This window comes from Callithrix jacchus, chromosome 4, assembly GCF_049354715.1.
Source record: "Callithrix jacchus isolate 240 chromosome 4, calJac240_pri, whole genome shotgun sequence".
NCBI classification, from domain to species: Eukaryota; Metazoa; Chordata; class Mammalia; order Primates; family Cebidae; genus Callithrix; species Callithrix jacchus.
In genome coordinates this window covers 176,308,807-176,335,952 of record NC_133505.1, presented here as the reverse complement: position 1 = coordinate 176,335,952, position 27,146 = coordinate 176,308,807, and the positions used below count along the sequence as shown (strand labels likewise).

The 27,146-nt window shown below is 40.6% G+C and overlaps 1 protein-coding gene across 9 annotated transcripts in view; it reads left to right on the top strand.

Annotated features, from left to right (window-relative positions):
* WDR27 (WD repeat domain 27) overlaps window positions 1-27,146 on the top strand; it is a 304,525-nt gene that overhangs the window by 24,710 nt on the left and 252,669 nt on the right. For all 9 annotated transcript variants that reach the window (XM_078370488.1, XM_078370485.1, XM_078370484.1 and 6 more), the window contains exon 3: window positions 25,792-25,933. In XM_078370488.1, the coding sequence (XP_078226614.1) occupies window positions 25,792-25,933 (142 nt within the window). The remainder of the gene's footprint in view (window positions 1-25,791; window positions 25,934-27,146) is intronic.

Genomic DNA, 27,146 nt, shown 5'->3' with positions numbered 1-27,146 from the left:
CCAACATGGGCAGTTTTGGTTATGAGCAAGGTGGGTCTCAGAGGTGATCGGCGATCAAATGGCGATGAAGTTCTAGATCCATTGAGACAAGCTCTAGACAGTAGCATGCAGTCCCACAACTTGTACCAGCATCAGCAGTGCCCGGCATTCCATGTTTCTGCTCCTGTGGCCTCCACAGTGCAACAAGTAGCGGTTTACTTGGACCTCTGCCTCATCTTTCTTCTTTTGCGCTTCAGCCTGTGCATTCGTTTCTTCCTCCACTTGGCTCTCATGGCGCTAAGGCCGAGAGCCACATTACATTTTTATATTTAGAACATGAGATATCTGGAATTACTTAATTAAAAAATTTTTTTCAGTAATAAGCTGATCAAGAAAAGGTTCATGTTAACATAATCACATCTCCTACCTTTGGATATCCATATTGACTTTTCTCACTTTTTTCAGTGAAGTATAAACTACATAGAAAAAAAATTCCATGTAACAAGTGCACATTGTAATGACTATAACTAAATGAATATGCTTAGGTAACCACCATAGGTCATGCCTCTTCTCCATCAACACCCAGTTCTCTCCTTCCCAGAAGGCAACACTATCTTGACTTCTAACATAGGTTAGTTTTGCTTTTGATGAACTTTATATAAATGAGATTATATATTATGTACTTTTTTGTGCTTATCTCTTTGATTAACCAGCATATTTATGAGATTCATCCAGTTGTTCATTTTCATTTCTGTACAGTATTATATTACGTGAACAGACCTCACTTTATCCATGCTTCTGTTGGTAGACATTTGTTGTATTTTCATGTTTTTGGCTGTTACATTCTTTCCTGTGTGTTTGGGTGCACACACACATACAATTGCTGAGTTGTAAGGGATATATAAACAGTCGACTCCCGAAGAGCCTGGGTTTGAACTGTGCTAGTTCAGTTATACACAGATTTTTTTCAACCCAGTGTGGGTCAAAACTATAGAATTTGCAGGATATGAAAACTGCATATTTGGAGGGGCACCTTTTCATATACGTGTATTCCATACAGCCAACTGTGGGATGTGAGTGTGCACAGATCTTGGTTTATGTGGGGTTCCTGGAAGCAATCCCTCATGATAGTGAATGATGTCTCTATTCAGTAGGTAATGCCTAGCAGATTTCCAAAGCGACTGTACCAATCTATATTTCTTCTAATGGAATGTGAGTTTTAGTTGATCCGTGTCTTCACCTATACTTGTTTATTTTTATTTTAGCCTTTCCAAAAGGGTCTAGTGTTACCTAATTATAATTAGTAATTCTGTGATTATTAATGAGGTTTAGCACTTTTTTGCACATTTATTGGCCGTGTAGATATTCTTTTTTGTGATATATGTATTCAGTTCTTGTCATTTTTACTCTTGGATTATCTATATGTTTTCTATTGATTTGAAGGAGTTCTTTATATTATAAATGTAGGATTTCTCTCCCTTTAGTTTACATTTTCTAGAGTTTTATGTAAATAGAGTCATATGGTAATTTAATTTTTTTATTGACATGTAATAGTTGTACATACTTTGGGGGTATATGTAATATTTTGATACAAGTATACAATGTGTTATGATCAAATCAGAATAATTGGGATGGCCATCACCTCAAACATTTACCTTTTTATTGTGTTGGGAACATTCTAGTTTTTTTCTTCTGAAAATTTTGAATTACATAGTAAGTTATTATTAACCATAATTTTCCTACTATACTATTGAATACCACAACTTATTCTTACTATCTAACTACTTTTTTTATTCTTTTGCCCACTTCTTTTCATTCTCCCCACTTCCTGTCCTAGCCTCTGGTAACCACCATTCTACTCCCCACTTCCATAAGATCCACTTTTTAAGTTTCCACATATGAGTAAGAACATGTGATATTTGTCTTTCTGTGTCTGGCTTATTTTATTTAACATAATGACCTCCAGTTCCATCTGTGTTGCTGCAAATGACAAGATTCAGTCTTTTTTATGGCAGAATAGTATTTTGTTGTGTATATATATCACATTTCTTTATCCATTTGTCTGTGGATGGACACAGTATTCCACTGCATATATATATCACGTTTCTTTATCCATTTGTCTGTGGATTCATATCTTGGCTGTTGTAAATAGTGCTGGAATAAATATGGGAGTGCATTATTATATAATATGCTATTTTTCTCTTTGTATAGCTTTTAACTTGATGTCTGTTTTATCTGCTGTAAGTATAGCTACTCCTGTTTGCTTTTGGTTTCCATTTGCATGAAATATATTTTTCCATCCCTTCACTTTCAGACTATGTGTGTCTTTATTGCTGAGATAAGTTTCTTGTAGTCTACATATAGTTGGGTCATATTTTTTGTTTTATTTAGCCAATCTATATCTTTTAAATTGGGAATGTTATTTATTTACATTCAGGGTAATTGATAGGTAAGGAATCACTCCTGTCATTTTATTTATTGTTTTCTATTTGTCTTGTATATCTTTTGTTTCTTACTTCTTGTCTTATTGTTTATTTCCTCAGTTGGGTTTTCTATGGATTTGATTCCTTTGTCTTCCTCCTTTGTGTATTGGTTCTACCAGGGAATTTAATGTTTCTTATGTTTTTATGATGGTGATTATCATCTTTATACTTCCAGATATAAGACTCCCTTGAACCTGTCTTGTAAGACCAGTCTAGTGGTGATGAATTCCCTGAGTTTTGTTTGTCTCCGAAGATTTAATTTATCCTTCATTTCTGAAAAATAGCTTTGCTGGATACAATATTCTTGGCTGCAGTTTATTTGCTTTCAGTACTTTGAATATAGCATCCTATTCTCTCCTGAACTGTAAGGTTTCTGCTAGAAAATATGGCGTTAGTCAAATGGACATTCCCTTATATGTGACTTGCTGCTTTATTCTTGCTGCTTTAATTTTGTGTCTTTGGATTTTGACAATTTGACAATAATGTAACTCTAAGAGGACTATTTGGATTGAAACTATGTGGTAATTTGAGCTTCGTGGACCTGGATTTCCATCTCTTTCCCAAGACATGAGAAGTTCTCTGCTATGATTTATTAAATATGTTTTCCTCACCTTCTCCCTTATCTTCTTTTGCTGGAATGCCCATATCATGAATATTTATTTGCTTACTGATGTCTCATAAATCATGAAGGCTATCTTCATCCTTTTTTATTCTTTGTCTGCTGGTATTATTTCAGAAGTTCTGTCTTCAAGTTCAGAAATTCTTTCTTCAGCTTGATCAAGCTAGTTGCTTAATATAGTTGTTAAAGCTCTCAATTATATTTTTAAATTTTATTCATTGAATTCTTTAGGATTTATTTTTTTTTAAATATCCATTTCTTTGTTGAATTCTCATTCAAATCATGAGTTGCTTTCCTGATTTTGTTGAATTGTCTATCTGTATTCTCTTGAATTTCAATGAGTTTTCTTAAAATTATTATTTTGAATTCTTTTTCTGACATTTCATATATATTTTTTAACTGTTTTAATTTTTATTTTTTTTTAATTATACTTTAGGTTCTGGGGTACATGTGCAGATTACGCAGGATTGTTGCATAGGTACACATGTGGCAATGTGGTTTGCTGCCTCTATCCCTGTCACCTACATCTGGCATTTCTCATCATGTTATCCCTCCCCAACTTCCCCACCCCCCCTACTGTCATATGCCTATGTCTTGAATGGTTTTGCCTAGGTTTCCTTCTAGTCCCCCGCTACTGTCCTCCCTTGCCCCCAACAACAGACCCCAGTGTGTGATGCTCCCCTCCCTGTGTCAATGTGTTCTCATTGTTCATTTCATTACCTGCCTATGAGTGAGAATATGTGGTGTTTGATTTTTCTGTTCTTGTGTCAGTTTGCTGAGAATGATGGTTTCCAGATTCATCTATGTCCCTACAAAGGATACAAACTCATCTTTTTTATGGTTGCCTAGTATTCCATGGTGTGTATGTGCCATGTTTTCCTTGTCCAGTTTATCATTGATAGGCATTTAGATTGGTTCCAGATCTTTGCTATTGTAAACAGTGCCGCTATGAACATATGTGTGCATGTGTCTTTATAATAGAATGATTTATAACCCTTTGTATGTATACCCAGTAATGGGATTGCTGGGTCAAATGGAATTTCTATTTCTAGATCCTTGAGGAAGCACCACACAATGGTGCTTCCACAATGGTTGAACCAGTTTCCATTCCCACCAACAGTGTAAAAGTGTTCTTATTTCTCCACATCCTCTCCAGCATCTGTTGTCTCCAGATTTTTTAATGATCGCCATTCTAACTGGCATGAGGTGGTATCTCAATGTGGTTTTGATTTGCATTTCTCTAATAATCAGTGATGAACATTTATCATATGTTTGTTGGCCTCATATATGTTTTCTTTTGAAAAGTATCTGTTCGTATCCTTTACCCACTTTGGATGGGTTTGTTTTTTTCTTGTATATCTTTTTAATTCTTTGTAGATTCTATTTTGTTCTTTGTAGTTCTTTGTAGATTCTTTAGTTCTTTGTAGGCCTTTGTCAGATGGGTAGATTGCAAAATTTTTTTTCCATTCTGTTGGTTGCAGGTTCACACTAATGATTGTTTCTTTTTCTGTACAGAAGCTCTGGAGTTTAATTAGGTCCCATGTATCTATTTTGGCTTTTGTTGCCAATGCTTTTGATGTTTTAGTCATGAAGTCCTTGCCTATGCCTATATCTTGAATGGTTTTGCCTAGGTTTCCTTGTAGTTTTTTTTTTTTTTTTATTGGATTTTAGGTTTTGGGGTACATGAGCAGAGCATGCAAGACAGTTGCGTAGGTACACACATGGCAGTGTGCTTTGCTTTTCTTCTCCCCTTCACCCACATTTGGCATTTCTCCCCAGGCTATCCCTCTCCACCTCCCCCTCCCACTGGCCCTCCCCTTTTCCCCCCAATAGACCCCAGTGTTTAGTACTTTCCTTTCTGTGTCCATGTGTTCTCATTTTTCATCACCCGCCTATGAGTGAGAATATGCTGTGTTTCATTTTCTGTTCTTGTGTCAGTTTGCTGAGGATGATGTTCTTCAGATTCATCCATGTTTCTACAAACGACACAAACTCATCATTTCTGATTGCTGCATAATATTCCATGGTGTATATGTGCCACATTTTTCCAATCCAGTCTATTATCAATGGGCATTTGGGTTGATTCCAGGTCTTTGCTATTGTAAACAGTGCTGCAATGAACATTCGTGTACATGTGTCCTTATAGTAGAACGATTTATAGTCTTTTGGATATATACCCAGTAATGGGATTGCTGGGTCAAATGGAATTTCTATTTCTAGGGACTTGAGGAATCGCCACACCGTCTTCCACAATGGTTGGACTAATTTACACTCCCACCAACAGTGTAAAAGTGTTCCTTTTTCTCCACATCCTCTCCAGCATCTGTTGTCTCCAGATTTTTTAATGATCGCCATTCTAACTGGCGTGAGATGGTATCTCAATGTGGTTTTGATTTGCATCTCTCTGATGACCAGTGACGATGAGCATTTTTTCATATGATTGTTGGCCTCATCTATGTCTTCTTTCGTAAAGTGTCTGTTCATATCCTTTGACCACTTTTGAATGGGCTTGTTTGTTTTTTTCCTGTAAATCTGTTTGAGTTCTTTGTAAATTCTGGATATCAGCCCTTTGTCAGATGGGTAGACTGCAAAAATTTTTTCCCATTCTGTTGGTTGCCGATTCACTCTAGTGACTGTTTCTTTTGCCATGCAGAAGCTGTGGAGTTTCATTAGGTCCCATTTGTCTATTTTGGCTTTTGTTGCCAATGCTTTTGGTGTTTTGTTCATGAAGTCCTTGCCTACTCCTATGTCCTGGATAGTTTTGCCTAGATTTCCTTCTAGGGTTTTTATGGTGCTGGGTCTTATGTTTAAGTCTTTAATCCATCTGGAGTTAATTTTAGTGTAAGGTGTCAGGAAGGGGTCCAGTTTCTACTTTCTGCACATGGCTAGCCAGTTTTCCCAACACCATTTGTTAAACAGGCAATCCTTTCCCCATTGCTTGTTTTTGTCAGGTTTATCAAAGATTGTATAGTTGTATGTATGTTGTGTTGCCTCCGGTGCCTCTGTTTTGTTCCATTGGTCTATATCTCTGTTTTGGTACCAGTACCATGCTGTTTTGATTACTGTGGCCTTGTAGTATAGTTTAAAATCCGGTAGTGTTATGCCCCCCACTGTGTTCTTTTTGCTTAGAATTGACTTGGCTATGTGGGCTCTCTTTTGGTTCCATATGAAGTTCTTGGTGGTTTTTTCCAGTTCTGTGAAGAAAGTCAATGGTAGCTTGATGGGGATAGCATTGATTCTGTAAATTACTTTGGGCAGTATAGCCATTTTCACGATATTAATTCTTCCTAACCATGAACATGGAATGTTTCTCCATCTGTTTGTGTCCTCTCTGATTTCGTTGAGCAGTGGTTTGTAGTTCTCCTTGAAGAGGTCCCTAACGTTCCTTGTGAGTTGTCTTCCAAGGTATTTTATTCTTTTTGTAGCAGTTGTGAATGGCAGTTTGTTCTTGATTAGGCTTTCTTTAAGTCTGTTATTGGTGTAGAGGAAGGCTTGTGATTTTTGCACATTGATTTTATATCCTGAGACTTTGCTGAAGTTGCTTATCAGTTTCAGGAGTTGTTGGGCTGAGGCGATGGGGTCTTCTAGGTATACTATCATGTCGTCTGCAAATAGAGACAATTTGGCTTCCATCTTTCCTATTTGAATACCCTTTATTTCTTTTTCTTGCCTGATTGCTCTGGCTAGAACTTCCAGTACTATATTGAATAGGAGTGGTGAGAGAGGGCATCCTTGTCTAGTGCCAGATTTGAAAGGGAATGCTTCCAGTTTTTGCCCATTCAGTATGATATTGGCTGTTGGTTTGTCATAAATAGCTTTTATTACTTTGAGATACGTTCCATCAATACCGAGTTTATTGAGGGATTTTAGCATAAAGGGTCGTTGAATTTTGTCAAATGCCTTCTCTGCATCAATTGAGATAATCATGTGGTTTTTGTCCTTGGTTCTGTTTATGCGGTGAATTACGTTTATAGACTTGCGTATGTTGAACCAGCCTTGCATCCCCGGGATGAATCCTACTTGATCATGATGAATAAGTTTTTTGATTTGCTGTTGCCATCGGCTTGCCAGTATTTTATTGAAGATTTTTGCATCTATGTTCATCATGGATATTGGCCTGAAGTTTTCTTTTCTTGTTGGGTCTCTGCCGGGTTTTGGTATCAGAATGATGTTGGTCTTGTAAAATGATTTGGGAAGTATTCCCTCTTTTTGGATTTTTTGAAATAGTTTTAGAAGGAATGGTACCAGCTCCTCTTTGTGTGTCTGGTAAAATTCGGCTGTGAATCCGTCTGGACCTGGGCTTTTTTTGAGTGGTAGGCTCTTAATTGCTGCCTCGACTTCTGCCCTTGTTATTGGTCTATTCATAGTTTCAGCTTCCTCCTGGTTTAGGCTTGGGAGCACACAGGAGTCCAGGAATTTGTCCATTTCTTCCAGGTTTACTAGTTTATGCGCATAGAGTTGTTTGTAATATTCTCTGATGATGGTTTGAATTTCTGTGGAATCTGTGGTGATTTCCCCTTTATCATTTTTTATTGCATCTATTTGGTTGTTCTCTCTTTTATTTTTAATCAATCTGGCTAGTGGTCTGTCTATTTTGTTGATCTTTTCAAAAAACCAGCTCTTGGATTTATTGATTTTTTGAAGGGTTTTTCGTGTCTCAATCTCCTTCAGTTCAGCTCTGATCTTAGTTATTTCTTGTCTTCTGCTGGGTTTTGAGTTTTTTTGATCTTGCTCCTCTAGCTCTTTCAATTTTGACGATAGGGTGTCAATTTTGGATCTCTCCATTCTCCTCATATGGGCACTTATTGCTATATACTTTCCTCTAGAGACTGCTTTAAACGTGTCCCAGAGTTTCTGGCACGTTGTGTCTTCGTTCTCATTGGTTTAGAAGAACTTCTTTATTTCTGTCTTCATTTCATTGTTTACCAAGTCAACATTCAAGAGCCAGTTGTTCAGTTTCCATGAAGCTGTGCGGATCTGGATTGGTTTCTGTATTCTGAGTTCTAAGTTGATTGCACTATGGTCTGAGAGGCTGTTTGTTATGATTTCAGTTGTTTTGCATTTGTTGAGCAGTGCTTTACTTCCAATTATGTGGTCAATTTTAGAGTAGGTGTGATGTGGTGCTGAGTATAATGTATATTCTGTGGATTTGGGGTGGAGAGTTCTGTAAATGTCTATCAGGTTTGCTTGCTCCAGGTCTGAGTTCAAGCCCTGGATATCCTTGTTGATTTTCTGTCTGGTTGATCTGTCTAGTATTGACAGTGGAGTGTTAAAGTCTCCCACTATTATTGTGTGGGAGTCTAAGTCTCTTTGTAAGTCACTAAGAACTTGCCTTATGTATCTGGGTGCTCCTGCATTGGGTCCATATATGTTCAGGATCGTTAGCTCTTCTTGTTGTATCGATCCTTTTGCCATTATGGTATGGCCTTCTTTGTCTCTTTTGATCTTTATTGCTTTAAAGTCTATTTTATCAGAGATGAGAATTGCAACTCCTGAATTTTTTTTGCTTTCCATTTGCTTGGTAAATCTTCCTCCATTCCTTTATTTTGAGCCTTTATGTATCCTTGCATGTGAGATGGGTTTCCTGTATACAGCACACTGATGGGTTTTGGATTTTTATCCAATTTGCCAGTCTGTGTCTTTTGATTGGTGCATTTAGTCCATTTACATTTAGGGTTAATATTTTTATGTGTCAATTTGATACTGCCATTTTGATGCTAAGTGGCTGTTTTGCCTGTTAGTTTTTGTAGATTCTTCATTATGTTGATGTTCTTTAGCATTTATTGTGATTTTGGAATGGCTGGTACTGGTTGTTCCTTTCTATGTGTAGTGCCTCTTTCAGGAGCTCTTGTAAAGCAGGCCTGGTGGTGACAAAATCTCTGAGTACTTGCTTGTTCGCAAAGGATTTTATTTTTCCTTCACTTCTGAAGCTCAGTTAGGCTGGATATGAAATTCTGGGTTGAAAGTTCTTTTCTTTAAGGATGTTGAATATTGGCCCCCACTCTCTTCTGGCTTGTAGAGTTTCTGCCGAGAGATCTGCTGTGAGTCTGATGGGCTTCCCTTTGTGGGTAACTCGACCTTTCTCTCTGGCTGCCCTTAGTATTTTCTCCTTTATTTCAACCTTGTTGAATCTGACGATTATGTGCCTTGGGGTTGCTCTTCTTGCAGAATATCTTTGTGGTGTTCTCTGTATTTCCTGCATTTGAGTGTTGGCCTGACTTGCTAGGTGGAGGAAATTTTCCTGGATGATGTCCTGAAGGGTATTTTCCAGCTTGGATTCATTCTCTTTGTCCCTTTCTGGTACACCTATCAAACGTAGGTTAGGTCTTTTCACATAGTCCCACATTTCTTGGAGAGTTTGTTGATTCCTTTTTGCACTTTTTTCTCTAATCTTGGTTTCTTGTTTTATTTCATTGAGTTGATCTTCGACTTCAGATATTCTTTCTTCTGCTTGGTTAATTTGGCTATTGAAACTTGTGCATGCTTCGCGAAGTTCTCATATTGTGTTTTTCAGCTCCTTTAATTCATTCATATTCCTCTCTAATTTATCCATTCTTGTTATCATTTCCACATATCTTTTTCAAGTTCCTTAGTTTCTTTGCATTGATTTAATACATGTTCTTTTAGCTCACAAAAGTTTCTCATTATCCACCTTCTGAAGTCTAATTCCGTCATTTCGTCACAGTCATTCTCCGTCCAGCTTTGTTCCCTTGCTGGTGAGGAGTTTTGGTCCTTTCTAGGAGGCGAGGTGTTCTGGTTTTGGGTGTTTTTCTCCTTTTTTCACTGGTTTCTTCCCATCTTTGTGGATTTATACGCTTTTTGTCTGCGTAGTTTCTGACTTTTCGATTGGGTCTCTGAGTGGACACCCAGATTGTTGATGATGAAGTATTTCTGTTACTTGGTTTTCCTTCTACCAGTCTAGCCCCTTCGCTGTACGACTGCTGAGGTCCACTCCAGGCCCTGCTTGTCTGGGGTACACCTCTAGCAGCTGTGGCACAGCGAGGGATGCTACCAGTTTCTTTTTCTGCTATTTTTGTCCCAGGATGATGCCTGCCAAATGTCAGTCTTTTGGATATAGAGGGGTCAGGGAGCTGCTTGAGGAGACAGTCTGTACTTTTTAGGAGCTCAATTGCTGAGCTGTGAGCTCTGTTGTTCATTCAGGGCTGTTAGGCTGCTATGTTTGATTCTGCTGCAACAGAGCTCATTATAAAAACCCTTTTTTTCTCAAATGCTCTGTGGTCGGGGGTTCGGGCTTTATTTTTGGATGACCGTTGACATGTCCTGCCCAGCTAGGAGGCAGACTAGCCACTGTTTGGCTGCCGAGGCTCCGCCCTGCTGTTATGTGGTTCGCCCTGTTGCTGTCGGCTCTGCTGTTCTGCTGTGGTCTTTGCCACGCCCTGTGGCAGAGTCTCTCTGTTGTAGCAGGTTACCTCGGCAATGGCAGGCTGCATCAGCAGTGGGCGTGTATCTCATTTGGGGCGGGTTGCCTCGGTAATGGTGGATGCCCCTCCTTCACAGAGCGACTCGGACCGTCCGCACGGGGATCGTTTGAGATCGTGGTTTTGTTCGTCCTACTGGGCTACCCCAGATGCTCTGTCCCTGCAATCCCCTGGGCTGGCCCACTGTCCAAGTCTCGTTCAGTCTCAAGTCCAGCCCTCTCAAGTCTCAGGTTGCCAGTTCAACAGGGCACCCGGACAAGTGCACCCTGTGGGAAGCGCTGGGTAGGGCCGGCCGCTGCCACCCCGGCTGCCGGCTTCGCCAGGCAGAGGTACCACCTGGCATCCCGTGTCTCCTTTATACTTGGGAATTTCCCCGTTCTGTGGGCAACAAATATCAGTCTGGAAATGCAGCTCCGACTCACCTCTCCACGGATTCAAGGAGAGCTCCAATCCTGGGTTGTTCTCACAGCACCATCTTGAGTCCTCCCCCTCGTTGTAGGGTTTTTATGGTGGTAGGTCTTACGTTTAAAAGTCTTTAATCCATCTGGAGTTAATTTTAGTGTAAGGTCTCAGGAAGGGGTCCAGTTGCTGCTTTCTGCACACTGCTAGCCAGTTTTCCCAACACCATTTATTAAACAGGGAATCCTTTCCCTATTGCTTGTTTTTGTGAGGTTTGTCAAAGATCAGATGGTTGTAGATATGTGGCATTGCCTCCAGGGCCTCTGTTCTGTTCTGTTGATCTATACCTCTGTTTTGGTACCAGTACCATGCTGTTTTAATTACTGTGGCCTTGTAGTATAGTTTGAAGTCAGGTAGTGTGATGCCTCTGGCTTTGTTCTTTTTGCTTAGGATTGTCTTGGCTATGCAGGCTCTCTTTTGGTTCCATATGAAGTTTAAGGTGGTTTTTTCCAGTTCTGTGAAGAAGGTCATTGGTATCTTGATAGGAATAGTGTTGAATCTATAAATTACTTTGTGGCCATTTTCATGATACTGATTCTTCCTAACCATGAGCATGGAATGTTTCTCTATCTGTTTGTGTCCTCTCTTATTCTGTTGAGCAGTGGTTTGTAGTTCTTCTTGAAGAGGTCCTTTACGTCTTTTGTTAGTTGTATTCCTAGGTATTTTATTCTCTTGTAGCAATTGTGAATGGGAGTTTGCTCATGATTTGGCTCTCTGTTAGTCTGTTATTGGTGTATAGAAATGCTTGAGATTTCTGCACATTGATTTTGTATCCTGAGACTTTGATGAAGTTGCTTATCAGTTTAAGGAGATTTGGGGCTGAGATGATAGGGTCTTCTAAATATGCAATCATGTTGTCTGCAAATAGAGACTATTTGACTTCCTCTTTTCCTAATTGAATACCCTTTATTATTATTTTTTTTTTTTGCCTAATTTCTCTGACTAGAACTTCCAATACTATATTGAATAGGAGTGGTGAGAAAGGGCATCCTTGTCTAGTGCCGGATTTCAAAGGGAATGCTTCCAGTGTTTGCCCATTCGGTATGATATTGGCTGTAGGTTTGTCGTAAATAGCTTTTATTGTTTTGAGATATGTTCCTTTGGTACCTAGTTTATTGAAAGTTTTTAGCATAAAGTGCTGTTGAATTTTGTTGAAGGTCTTCTCTGCATTTATTGAGATAATCATGTGGTTTTTGTCTTTGGTTCTGTTTATGTGGTGGATTACATTTATAAAATTGCGTATGTTGAACCAGCCATGCATCCGTGGAATGAAGCCTACTTAATCGTGATGGATAAGCTTTTTGATGTGCTGTTACAATCAGTTTGCTAGTATTTTATTGAAGATTTTTGCATCAGTATTCATCATGGATATTGGCCTGAAGTTTTCTTTTTTTGTTGAGTCTCTGCCGGATTTTGGTATCAGGATGATATTGGTCTTGGTCTCATAAAATGATTTGGGAAGGATTCCCTCTTTTTGCATTGCTTGGAATGGTTTCAGAAGGAATGGTGCGAGCTCCTCTTTGTACATCTGGTAGAATTCAGCAGTGAACCTGTCTGGACCTGGACCTTTTTTGGTTGGTAGGCTATTAATTGGTGCCTCAAGTTCAGCCCTTGTTATTGGTACATATTTTCTTATGATTGATGTCTGTTACTGGAAAATTGTTGTTTTCCTTTGGAGGTGACTGTTTTTTTTGCTTGTTTGTTTTTGGCTTTTTTTTCTTTCATTTTCATGGTTGATATGTGCTGACATTAATTGTAGTGCATCTGATAGGAAAGTTGCACCTTCCAGTTATATGGAATATGTTTCATAGGGACTTATTTTTATGAATTGGTCCTAGGTTATCAGTTTAGTGGGAACTTTTGGTCTTGGTTCTAGGTGGATGTAGTAGTGTCGTCTCTGTGTGGTTACTTCAGTTGTAATCCACACTAGTGACATTTATGAGTTTCTCGATAGCCTTGACCAAGATAATTTGTGGTGATGGGTTGTGCAGCTTTGCCAAGGATGGGTTCACCTGCTGTTTCTCAGGTTGGGGACAAACATGTACACATAGGGCCAACCAACTTGGTGTCTGGCTTGCTGGGGATGGGGCCACAGGGATGTTATTGTGGCCAGGAGCATGGGCCAGCATGGGGGCATATCTGTTGGGGGCAGCTCATGGGGCTGTTTCTTCAGCATTGGACATAGGCACAAGGCTGCTCAGCTGGCTGGGGGAATGCCCATTACGAGTGGCCCACAGAGCTGTTTCTCAGGCATTGTATATGGGCACACAGCTGCTGGGTTTGCCTGAGAGCATGTTTGCTGGAGGAAACCCCCAGGGCTACTTCTCAGTCCCAGGACCCATCACACAGCTTATTGGCTGGCCTTAGTTCATATCTGCTGGGATGTTCCAATGAGGCTGTTTCTCTGGCTTGGGATGCAGGCACATGGCTGCTTGGCTGGCCTGAGGGCATGTCTCCTGGGTGTGGGTGTAGGGCTATTATAGGCCCAGGATGTGGGAACAGGGCTGCTCAGCTCGCCTGGTGGTGTGCCCCCAGAAGCAACCAGTGGGTCTTTTTCTTGAGTCCGAGACATGGGCACATAGCTGTTTGTTGGGACTGGGAGCATGCTTACCGTGGGCAGCCTGTAGCACTATTTCTCAGGTGTCTATTGGAGACTCAGGGACATTGGGCAGCTCAGAAGTATTTCTGCTTGTGGCAGGGGTGCTACAGGGCTGTTTCCCAGATCCTGAGCACAGGTGTTTAGCAACGCTGCTGGCCCAGGGGTGAATCAGCTGTTAGGAGGCTTAGGAGCCTCTCCTGCTTTGGGGAAGGTGTGTAATGGTTTGGCTAAATTAAGGGCAGGTTTGTCCTGGGCAGGACTGCCGGGCTGTTCCTCTGGCTGTAAGTGCAGTGGAAAGGGTTGGTTTCTCTGCTGTGCAGGTCCAGGCTCACAGCTGATCCTTATCCCAGGCTCCATGCAACTCAGGTTGTGACATTTAGCCACTTGTGTGATAAAGATGGAGCCCTAGGGCTGGAGAATGGCAGTGACTTCCGGCCCCCAGAGCAGGGCATGCTACAGAGGCAGCTCTGGTCTCAGGATGGTGCTGTGCTGCAGCAGCTTTGGCTCACAGGGTGGGTGGGGAGTGAGGTATGCACACCTTGTGCTCCTAATCTGGGGCAATGGAGCAGCATGAATTCCCAGTAGCTCCCAAACTGGGCTCAGGGCTTGCAAGGACGATGGGATTCTCCTGTTGTAAAGACTGTAAGTGTGTGTCTTGTTTGCGGGATGGTTGGTGATCTTTTGCTTACCTTTTTTTTTGCAAAAGGAAGTTCCTTCTGACTCTGGGCAGATTTGATCCAGGCAGGGGAGATGGGGCTGCAGTGGCCAGGTACATCCATGCTGCTCTCCTGGACTTCCAGTCACCACAGGTGCATCGTCACTACCTCTGCTGTTTTGCAGTGCTCTTCCTTCCACACTTTAGTCAAATCTTAGCTATTTATTTATTGTCTTTTTTTTTTTTTCTTTTGGAGGTACCAGGTGTCTCTAGTCAGCCATCTTGCTGGTATCACTCAGTCTAGTTGTCAAATTCTCTGGGTACAGTATGCTTGATTGGCATTTTTTTTTCTTTCCCTTAATATTTCACTGCCCCCCTTCACTTCTAACCTGCAAGGTTTTTGCTGAACAGTCTGCTCTCAGGCATATTAAGTCTCTCTTACATGTTATTTACTTAATTTAACTCACTGCGTTCAGGATTCTCTCTTGGTCTTTGACCTTTGAAAGTTTAATTATAATACGTCTTTGGGTATTCTTATTTGGGTTGAATCTTATTGGTAACTTTTGACCTTCCATTATCTAGATATTTATATCTCCAGGTTTGGGAAGTTTTCTATTATTTCTTTGAATTACCTTCTGCCACGTTGTCTTCCTAAGTTCCTTCTTTAACTCTGATAACCTGAATGTTTAATCTTTTGTCTCAGAGCTCCCATAAATGTCTTCATTTTTTTTCTCCTTTGACTGTGTGTTTTCAAATAGTCTTTGAGCTCACTGATTCTTTCTTCTGTTTGCTGAATTCTGTGCTTGATGCTATTTATTCCATTTTTCATTTCATTAATTGTACTTTCTAGCTCCAAAATTTTTGATTTTTAAAAAAATTAACAATCTCTCTGTTAAGTTTCTATGGTAATTTCTGAGTTGATTCTCTGTTTTTCTAAATTTTGTTGAAATTTAGAACAACTATTTTGAATGATTTACTGAGGGATCACCTATAGTCATTACTTTAGGGTCAGTCTGTGGCAACTTATTTCCCTGAGTGTTGCTAATGCTTGTGGACATGTGATTATGTCTGTGCACTGAGGGATAAGGTATTCGTCTAAGTCTTTGTAAGTCTGGCTTTGTTTGTGCCTGTCCTTCAAAGGGCCTTCCAGGGATTCTACATATACTGACTGTTGAGTTTCCTGAGCCCATGACCACTGCAGCCATCTCAGCATTAGAGGGTGCTCTAAGCTCAGAATCGCTGTGAGTCTTGCAAGAACTCTGAGGTTGACACAGCTTTCTGGCCCAGATGGGTCTGGGTAGGACTCAAGGTAGATGCTGGGGCTGTGTGGGAATGCTCACCAGGCCCCTGAGTCCAGAATGTTGTCTTAGTGGCTCTGAGTGGTGTGTCACCCAGCAGGTCTCTGCACAGGTGAGACAGGTCTCCAACTGCAGCATGAGGAATGGGAATTGAGATTGGGAATCCATGGAGCGTTTTCTAACAGCCATGAGGGGCCAGAACTGAGACTGGGTCCCCTCTGGATCTGCTATGGGATGGAGGTTGGAGAGCTGTTTTGTTGGCTCAGAGGGTCACATGTTTTCCAGGAGGACCTTGTGCCAATAACATAGTTTCCCTCTGGGATCTGCTGTGGGACAGAGGCTGGAGAGTCTGGTAACATTGATTCAGAGGGGTGCTTATCTCTGAGGAAGTCCCTACACAGATGAGATAGTTCCCCAATTTCAACAGGAGGAATTGGAGCTGGGACTGGTCCCCCTATGATCTGATATGGGAGAGAGGCTGGAGAGGTTGGTCTAGTTGACACAGAAAGGCATGCATCTCCCAGCAGGTCTCAGCACAGATGGGATAGTTTCCTGATTGCACCAGAAGAGGCCAGAGTTGAGATTGGGTAGCCTCAGGATCTGTCGTGGGAGAAAGTGTGGCAAGCCTGTCAGGGAGGCTGAGACTGCCTGGTTGCAAGATATAGGCAGGTCTCCCTCTGGGTGTTTGTGTAAGCAGCTCTTACCTGGGAACTCAGATGAGCCAAGCTACAGGGCAACTTTCAGGTTCATTGCCTAGACCAATGTCAACAGGCAGATGAGCCCTTCCATCAGGTAGTGGTATCCTTCCAGACCCCTTGGCTGATGGTTTTGTTTGCAGGCTCAAGGCCAAATGAGGTGGTAGCCAAGCCCCTTAGAGGACTGGGCCATTTCTGGGCTTGAAGCTAAGAGCATGCTTAGTGAATCAGCCACCTAGGTGTGGGTCTGAACTCTCAAAATTGAGATCTTGGTTCCACTGGGGTTTCTTTCTTTTTTTTTGAAAAATTCTTTTTTTTTTTTTCAAGACAGAGTCTTGCTCTGTGGTGCAGTGGAGTGCAGTGGTGCAATGTCAGCTCACTGCAATGTCCGCCTCCCAGGTTCAAGTGATTCTCCCGCCTCAGCCTCCCAAGTAGCTGGGACTATAGGTGCCTGCCACCATGCCTGGCTAATTTTTGTATTTTTTTTTTAGTAGATATAGGATTTCACCATGTTGGCCTGGCTGACCTCGAACTCCTGACCTCAAGTGATCTGCCCACCTTGACCTCCAAAGTGCTGGGATTACATGCCTAGCCTGAAAAATTCTGCTTTCTATATTAGTGATCTTGTCTTCTTTTGATAAATGTTATTTTTTGAAAAACATGCTCTACATGTTCAGAGAAACTTCCCTAGGAAGGAATTATAGAAATGATCCCTTACTGGGCATGAGGGCCCACACCTGTAATCCCAGCACTTTGGGAGGCTGAGGCAGGAGACCAGCCTGGGCAAGACAGTGAGATCCTGTCTCTAAAAAAATTTTAAACATCAGCCAAGTGTGATGCTGTGTGCCTGTAGTCCCAGCTTCTCAGGAGGCTGAGGCGGGAAGATTGCTTGAACCTGGGATGTCAGGGCTGCAGAGAGCCAGGATGGCCCCACTGCACTCTAGCCTGGATGACAGAGTGAGGGCCTGTCTAAAAAAGAAGAGAAAAGAAAAGAAATGACCCCTGAAAGCACAGTCTTAACTGTTACTTCCTGATGAATGCCTTTTTGTAAATTAATTCAAGATGTAGATAAATGAGAAATGAAATAGAGACAATTATGTTTTAGTTAATATAGCTCACTCATCCATTTGGATAATTTTTCCATATTCTTTTTTTATTTTTTATTTTTATTTTTAATTGCATTTTAGGTTTTGGGGTACATGTGAAGAACATGCAAGATTGTTGCATAGGTACACACATGGCAGTGTGATTTGCTGCCTTCCTCCCCATCACCTATATCTGGCATTTCTCCCCACACTCTCTCTCACCAACTCCCCACCCCCCGCTGTCCCTCCCCTATTTCCCCCGACAAACCCCTCCACTGGGGTTTCACAACTTCTACCTAAATTTTGAGGCTCCTGTAGAGAGACTTTAGACCATGGATGGGTGCAAAATTTTTGTTATTGTCGGGGGATATGAGTGGATTACCTTCTATTTCACCACTTGGTGATGTCCAATATTTACTCATTTTGTCTGGCTTTCTTCACCCAGGATAATTGAGATCCATGTTATTGCAGTCAGTAGTTCATTCTTCTTTATTAATGAGTAATATTTATTGTATGGATACCCTATACTTTATGCATCCTTCTGTTGGTGGAAATCTAGGTTATTTTTAGTTTTTGACTATTACAAATAACACTATTAGGTATATTTGTGTTTGTGTCTTTTGTTTTATAAATGTCAGTTAGGTTAAGGTGGCAAATAGTGTTCTTTGGGTGTTCTATATTCTTGATGATTTCATGTCCAGTTGTTCAGGCAGTTATTGAAAGAGGCATATTGAAATCTGTGACTCTAATTGTGAACTTACCTATTTATATTCTATTAGTTTTTGCCTTATGTATTTTGACAGGTTGTTATTAAGCACATATGTGTTTAGTATTTTTTATGTCTTCTTGAACTGACTTCTTTTATTATTAAGTGGCATTGTGTTTTGATCCCTGGTAACATTTCTTGCTCTGAAATCTTGGCTACTTTCTATTTTCATTAATGTTAGCATAGTATATCTTTCATTTCCTCTCTCACAATCTTTATGTTTTTGTTATCTTGCATTTTGCTTATGCTACAAACTTCACAATCCATTATTACTTTTGTTAAACATTCAGGGATCTTTTAAAGATATTTAAACAAGAAGCAAAATATCTTCTTTTTTTTAAAATTTTAAGCCTTTTAAATTTAAGAAAGAAAAAATGTCTTACACATTTGCCTACGTAATTGTATTTTTGGTGCTTTTCATTTTTTTGTGTACATGTATGTTTCTGTCTGGTAGTATTTTCCTTTTGCCTGAAGTATTTTACTTAACATATGCTTTAGTGCAAATATGGTGATAAATTATTTCAGAATTTGTGTGTTTAAAAAGTTTTTATTTTGCCTTGTTTTTAAAAGGTATTTATATTGTGTAGAGAATTCTAGTTTGACACATTTTTCTTCAGTTTTTTATGTTGCTGTCTATCATTTCAATGAGAATTAGGTTATTATCTTTATCTTCGTTCCCATGCATACAATATTTCATTTTTGCTGGCTGCCTTTAAAACTTCCTATATTATCAATTTTGAACAATTTGATCATGCTATATTTTGGTGTATTTTTCTTCATATTTCTCATTCTGTGTGTCTTATGCCATTCTTGAATTGCTATAAAGAAATACCTGAGACTGGGTAATTTATAAAGAAAAGAGATTTAATGGGCTCATGGTTCTGCAGACTCTACAAGCATGGCACCAACATCTGCTTTGCTTTTGATTAGGACCTGAGGAACCTTACAGTGATTGCAGAAGGCGAAGGGGGAACAGGTACTTCACAGGGTAAAAACAGGAACAGGTGGTCAGGAGGAGGTGCCATATGCTTTCAGATGACCAGATTTCATGAGACGCACTCAGTATGGTGAGGAAAGCATCAAGCCATGAGGAATTCACCAGCATGACCCAGGCACCTCCCACCAGGCCCTACCTCCAACACTGGGAATTACATCTCACATGAGATTTGTAGGGGACATGCGAACTATATCATTTCACTTCTGGTCCCCTAAATCTCATGTCATTCACACATTGCAAAATACAATCATGTCTTTCCAACAGTCCCCCAAAGTCTTGCCAATGAAAAGGTTAAACTCTGTAAAATATTTAAAAATATTTATTCTGAGTCAAATATGAGTGACCATGGCCCATGACACAGCCCTCAGGAGGTCCTGAAAACATGTGCCCAAGGTGGTTAGGGCACAGCTTCATTTTATATATTTCAGGGAGGCATGAGACATCAATTAAACACAAGAAATACATTGATTTTGTTCAGAAAGGCGGGACAATTCAAAGTGGGGGCTTTTAGGCTATAGGTAAATTTAAACATTTTCTGGTTGATAATTGGTTGAGTTTGTCTAAAGGCCTGGGATTGATAGAAAGGAATGTTCAGGTTATGATATAGGATTGTGGATACCAAGTTTTACTGCGCAGAGTAAGCTCTCAGATAGCAGACTTCAGGCATAGCAGGTAGTAAGTTGCTTCTTATTGGACTTAAAAGGGCGCCTGGCTCTTAGTTGATTATCTCCTGGATCTGGGAAGGAAGAAAGGAAAACAAAGGGGAAAGGGGATTCTATAGAGAATGTGAATTTTTTGCCACAAGAGACTTTGCAGGGCAATTTCAAGGTATGGCAAGGAAATATATTTTGAGGTAAAATATTTTGATTTTCTTCCTTGTTATGCCAGAGTCAGACTGGAAAGTAAGTCACGATATACAGGGTCAAATAAAACCCATCTGATGAGAATTTATGGGTTGTAGCGCATCACTCCCTAGACCCCTTATAAAGGAATTTTGGTAAGATAAAACACTAAGAGCTTAGTCCTCAGTCTTAAATTGTTCCAGCATCAACTCAGTCAGAAGTTCCAAGTCCAAAGTTTCATCTGAGACAAGGCAAGTTCCTTCTACCTATGAGCCTGTAAAATAAAAAACAGTTTATTTACTCCCAAGATGTAAGGGGATTATAGGCATTGGGTAAACATTCCCATTTCCAAAGGGAGAAATTGGCCAAAAGAGAGGGGCTATAGGCCCCGTGCAAGTCTGAAACCCAGCAGGACAGTCATTAAATCATAAAGCTCCAAAATTATCTCCATTGACTCTGCTTCCCACACCCAGGGCACACTGGTGCAAGGGGTGGACTCCCAAGGCCGGTGCAGGTCTGTCCCTGTGGCTTTGCAGGATTCAGCCCTTGTGGCTGCTCTCACAGGTTGTTGAATCTAAGAGCAGGGTGCAAGTTGCTGGAATATCTGCCATTCTGGGATCTGATTGATGGTGCCCCTCTTCTCACATCTCTAGTAGGCAGAGCCTCAGTGGGGACTCTGTGTGGGGCTCCAACTATACATTTCCCCTTGGCACTACCCTAGTAGAAACTCTTTGTCAAGGCTCCACTCCTGCAGCAGGCTTCTGCCTGGGCACCCAGGCATCCTCACAAATCCTCTGAAATCTAGTTGGAGGCTGCTGAGCCTCCTTTATACTTGTATTCTGTGCACCCAGAGGCTTAATACCACATGGAAACCACAAAGGTTTGTGGCTTGCTCCCTCTGAAACCACAGCCCAAGCTGTATCTGGGGGTCCTCTGAGCTGAGGCCGAAGCTGGAGAGGGGAGCAGTGTCCTGAGGCTGTGTAGGGTAGCAGGTCCTAGCCCTCTAAACCATTATTTCCTCCTAGGCTTCAGGGCCTGAAATGGGAGGGATTGCCTTTGAGATTTCTGGAATATCTTGGAGGCCTTTTTCTCATTGTCTTGACTATCAACATTTGGTTCTTTTTTCAGTTACACAAATATCTTTAGTAAATGCTTACTCCACTGCCTGCTTGAATTCCTCTACAAAAACACTGTTTCTTTTTGCCACATGACTGGGCTGCAAATTTTCTGAAGTTTTATTTTCTGCTTCCCTTTTAAATATAAATTCCAACTTTACATCATTTCTTTGCTTCCATATATGATTGCAGATTGTTAGACGCAGCCAGGAGACATCTTAAATGCTTTGCTGCTTAGAAATGTCTTCCATCAGGTCCCTAGGCCATCACTCTCAGGTTTAAGCTTCCACAGAGCACTAGGGCATGAACAGAATGTAGCCAAGCTCTTGGCTATGGCGTAACAAAAGTGACCTTTCCTCCAGTTCCCAGTAAATTCAGTTCAATCTGAGACTTCCTCAGCCCGGACTTCACTATCCTTATCAGTATCTGTGTTTTGGTCATAACCATTTAACTGGTCTCTAAGAAGATCCAAACTTTCTATCATCTGCTTGTCTTCTGAGCCCTCCAAACTCTTCCGACTTCTGCTGGTTACCAGTTCCAAAGCCACTTCTGCATTTTTAGGATTCTTTATAGCAATGCCCCACTCTTTGGTACCAATTTTCTGTATTAGGCCTTTCTTGAATTGGTCTGTTGGTGAGAGTTAAACTTTGTAAAATATTTGAAGATATTTATTCTGAGTCAAATACAAGTGACCAGTGGCCTGAAGTACAGTCTCAAGAGGTCCTTAGAACATGTGCCTAGTCAGGCCACAGCTTGGATTTATACAATTAGGGAGACGTAAGACATCAATCAATACATGTAAGATGTATATTGGTTAGGTCCAGAAAGGTGGGACAATTCAAAATGGGGGCTTCAAGGTCATAGGTGGATTCAGTAATTTTCGAAATTGCAGTTGGTTGAAAGAGTTATTGTCTAAAGGCCTAGACTCAATAGAAGGAATGTCTCGGTTAAAACAAGGGATTGTGAAGACCAAGGTCCCCAGTATACATAAGAAGCCTCCAGGTAGCAGGCTGCAGAGAGAATAGATTGTAAATATTTATTAGTGCCAGAGTCTTAGTGGATTCTTTTCTGGAATCCACTAAGATTCCAGAAAAAAGGCCTACAAAAGGAAGGGGATCCTCTACAGAATGTAGATTTTTTTCCCCAAGAGACAGCTTTGCAGGCCCATCAAGATATGGTAAAGAAACATAATTGGAGTTAACATATTTTAATTCCCTTCTTTATCTGTCCTGTGATGTTATGGCCCAGTTAGATTGGACAGTGAGCCATGTTATATAGGGTTAAATAAAACCCCTCTGATGAGACTTTATGGTGTTTGTAGGATGTGAATCCTTAAGCCCCTTAGATAGGAATTTGGGCAAGAGAAGAAAAAGGTCAGAGTTTAGTCCTCAGGTATAAAGAAATACCTGAGACTGGTAATTTATAAAGAAATGAGAATTAATTGGCTCATGGTTCTGCAGGCTGTACAAGTGAGGACTAAACTCTGATTTTTTATCTAGCCCAAGTTCCTACCTCAGGGGTCTAGGGAGTCATGCCCTACAAACCACAAATTCTCATCAGATGGGTTTTATTTGAACTTATATATCATGACTTACTTTTCAGTCTGACTCTGGCATAACTATGAGACAAAGAAAAAGTATTCAACCCCAAAATATATTTCCTTGCCATACCTTGAAATTGTCTTGCAAAGTCTCTTGTGGGAAAAATCCACATTCTATAGAGAATCCCCTTTCCCCTTTGTTTTCCTTCCTTTCTTTCCAGATCTAGGAGATAATCGACTAAGAGCCAGGCACCCTTTTAAGTCCAATAAGAAAAATTTTACGGCCTGCTCTCCCTGAAGTCTGCTATCTGAGAGCTTCTTCTGCACAATAAAACATGGTGTCCACAATCCTTTATCTCAACCTAAACATTTTATTTGATTCCAGGTTTTCAGATAAACTCAATCCGTTGTCAACCAGAAAATATTTAAATTTACCTGTAGACTGGAAGCCCCAGCTTTTGAGTTGTCCTGCCTTTCTGAAAGAAACCACTGTATTTCGTAAGTGTATTCGATTGATGTCTCATGCCTCCCTAAAGTACATAAAACCAAGCTGTACCCTGACTACCTTGGACATATGTTCTCAGGACCTCCTGAGGGCTGTGTCATGGGCCATAGTCACTCGTATTTGGCTCAGAATAAATCTTTTAAAATATTTTACAGAGTTCGACTCTTTTTGTTGAAACAAGCATGGCACCAACAAATACTTGGCTTCTGGTGAGGGCCTTACGAACCTTACAATCATGGCAGAAGGCAAAGGAGAAATACGTATGTCATACAGCAAAAGGAGCAAGGAGTGGGGGTGGTAACACACCCTTTTAAATGACAAGATCTTGTGAGAACTCACTATGGTGAGGATGGCACCAAGCTAGGAGGGATCTGCCTTGTGACCCAAACACTTCCCAGTAGGCCCTACCTCCAACACCAGCATTACATCTCAGCATGGGATTTGGAGGGGGCATCCAGATTTTATCTTTGAGGTTCTGTGGGTTTATGGTTTTCATCAAATTTGGAAAATTTTCAGCCATTATTTCTTCAAACATTCCCTTCCTCCCAAACATTGTGGACGCTGCTTACACACGTCAAGTCACATGAAGTTTCCCACAGCTCACTGATATGCTTTCATGTTTGTTAATGTACTTCTTTTCTCTTTCATTTTTGCATAGTTTCTATTGGTTTGTCTTTAAATTTACCAGTCTTTTCCTCTGCAACATCTAATATGCTATTAATCCCACTAAGTGTTTTTTTTTTTCAAATTGTGTCTAATTCTAGTTTTCATCTCCAGAAGTTAGGTTTGGGTCTTTTAAACATCGTCTATGCCTCTACTTAACTTTTGAACATATGGAAAAAGTCTTAATGATGGTTTGAATGTTCTTGTCTAGTAATTCTAACATTTGGATCAGTTTTAGTTTGGTTTCAAGTCTATCTGGATGACTTATGGCATTTCTCTATTCTGCATTTTTCTTTGTTTTTGACTAAATGGTCCCTTGAATACTTGGTTATTTTTTAGATTACTGGACTTTGTATATGAAAAAAAGTATAGCTGATTTGATACTCTGGATTATCTTACATTCTTCCAAATCAGTCATACTTAGGGCACTGGCAATCCCAGATTACCCTAAGCCAGTCAGGTATTAGGACAATTCATAGCTGGGTGTCAGTTCTTGTGAGGGCTGTTTTATTTACAGTTTATCTTTACTCCTTAGATTTTGTCTTTCTTGGAGTTCCCATTCCAAACCTAGGGGTTTTAGCAGCATGCCCTTCCCTCTTATCTTGGTAGGTTGTATTCTAGGTAGACATTTACTAAAATCCATTCATATTTTTTACAGGAAAAAATTGTAGAGTTCTCAACATTAAGGGTAAGGTGACAGAAATCTTTGCCCTTCTCCCAATATAGTAGTTCTTGTGCCCTAGAAGGTGATTCATTTGATTCCACCATGTTTGTGCCCTTAGCCCCTCGAATCTCAGCTTCTCAGCTGCCTTTACTGGAACTGTCAGAAGATGTCATTAGTAGATGTCTTTATGAGACAAGTGACCCCAGATAGTGGAGTCACTTCCCTCAGTTTTTTTCTTCCCTATAATTTTGTCATCATAATTCTTCAGTGACTTGGTTTGCTTTCTGATATCTTCAAAATGTGTGTCTCTCTGTGTGTGTTTATATGTGTGTGTGTATATGTACATACATATATATTTTTACAAACTTTGTCCAGTTTTTGTCCTCATCAGTAGGGTTGGTGTAGATGAGGTGATGTAGCCTTTGTTAGAAGTGGAATTCTCTAGTGCTATCTCTCACATCAAACTGCCTATTGTCTATTTAACATCACCCTGTCAGCATCTCAACTTACCATCAACCAAATGGACCATGATTTAGCCCAGCCCCATCCTATTTTCTCTTTGATTTTGTTCTTGAGACATCGTTGCCCCAGGATTTTAACCTCAAACCCTGATTCACTTTGCTTTTGTTTTTCCCTCCATCCCTCCATATCCATTGGAGCCTTCAGTCATTGCCTTCTCTCCGCCCCCATCGTCACGGTCTTAGTCCAGGTCTTTATTGGATTTTCCTTGAGTGTTCTCATGTGTTCCCATCTGTCTCTCTAGCCCAATGTACCCCCAGCACTTGTCTCCTCCATACTTGTAGCAATGTTATGTGCCTGGAAAACAAATTGGTCATTATATTATTCTGACTGCACGTTTTTTGCTGGATTTTAATTCCCTAGAGTGTAATTGCCAAGGCCCCCACACCTGGACCTCACCTTTCTCCAGCCTCCTCTCACTCCTTTGCTTATCCCGGCAGTTTCTTACCCATGCCTTGTCTTTCCGGGGACCTGAATGTCCCCCTCCTCTTGTGAATCCCCCATTCTTCTCCTTATTCCTCAATTTTCAGCTCAGCTGTTACCTATTCTGATGTGCTTGGAGACATGTTCTATATTTGGTTAACTAATAAGTAATAAAGAAATAGAAGAACGAGGTAACCTGTATCATTTTATTAGCGTGTGTGACAGTGAATAGCAGTGAATAGGAGTGAAATGGTTAACTTGAGAGAAAAATTTAGTAGTACATAGCAGGAATTTTAACAAATGAATTAACAATGAATATGTAAAATAAATGTATTTGAAAAACTCAATATTTTAATTTGTTAGGTTTGAGGTTATGTTGTTATACTCTTCATTTTTAAATGTTGTCTATTGTATGTGTTATTTTTTATTTTTGTTAACTTTCTCAGCTTCTAATCCTAAGAGGACACCATCAGCCAATTACTGCTATGGCTTTTGGAAATAAAGTGAATCCACTTCTAATCTGCTCAGCATCGCTGGATTATGTTATAATGTGGAACCTGGATGAATGTAGAAAGAAAGTACTTCAAGGTAAATGAAAATCTAAAACATGCTTTTAAAAACCTACAAACGGAATAACTCATCCTTCAGTATACTTGGTACTACCCAAGGGGTGTTTCCCTTGGGTAACACCAATCCATCAGGGGGATTTAGGTTAATTCTGTATTCCCTTTACCTTGAAACCAGGCGTGCAAGCAGGGTGCTTTATATGGGGAGGACACCAGGCTGTTCAGACTCACTGACCTTTGTTGTGTGTTATGCTGATCTTATAGGCTCACTGGTTTTGATCTTATGTCACTTCTTATTTCAAAAACTGTCAATTTTGTGTCAACCTGAAAACATGTAGGCAAGTTGAAATATTCTGTTCTTGCACATCATGGTTTCTTGAGCACCTGTAATATTTCAGGCTGCAAACACCGTGGTGAATAGGAAGGGCTTGGTCCCAAATCCTGTGGAAGTCACAGCTCAGAGTTTGAGACAGACAGACGCCTGCTGTGGAAGCCAGTGACTGAGCGGCTATGAATTGTGGATGTGCAGCTGAGAAGGCAGATGAGGACAGGGCAGCACGCACATGCATGGAAGCACTTTGAGAAGCAGGACCTCAGGGAGTAGCCTGTGGGCTGAGGATGAGAAGGGATGGGATAGGGGGCTATGCTTTTGGCAGATGGACCTGACTTTGCCAAGGCCCTGGAAAGGAAAAGTGAGAACCTGCCTGTGTTCTTGGAGCATGCTGATGTTAGGAGAGTCTTATCTGAGAAAGTCAAAAAGTTAGGTGGGGACCACATTAAGGAATTTGAATTTTGTATAATTATATAGAGAAGTTAGAGGATTACATTAAAACACAAATACAAAGTGACTATAAATCTATGTAGTCTATATAGGAATATAGCACATGTGTCTCTCTCTCTAGACTTGGTGGCTATGAGACTTGGGACATGAGCACGTGTGTGTCTCTCTAGACTTGGTGGCTGTGGGACACGAGCATGTGTGTCTCCTTCTAGAACTTGGAGGCTGTGGGACACAAGCTGTGTGTCTCTCTAGGCTCTGAGTGGCTGTGGGACATGAGAACATGTGTGTCTCTCTAGACTTGGTGGCTGTGGGACCTGAGTGCGTGTCTTTCTCTAGACTTGGTGGCTGTGGGACATGAACATGTGTGTGTGTTTCTCTGAACTTGGTGGCTGTGGGACATGAGCACGTATCTCTCTCTAGACTTGGTGGCTGTGAGGCGTGAGCACATTTGTGT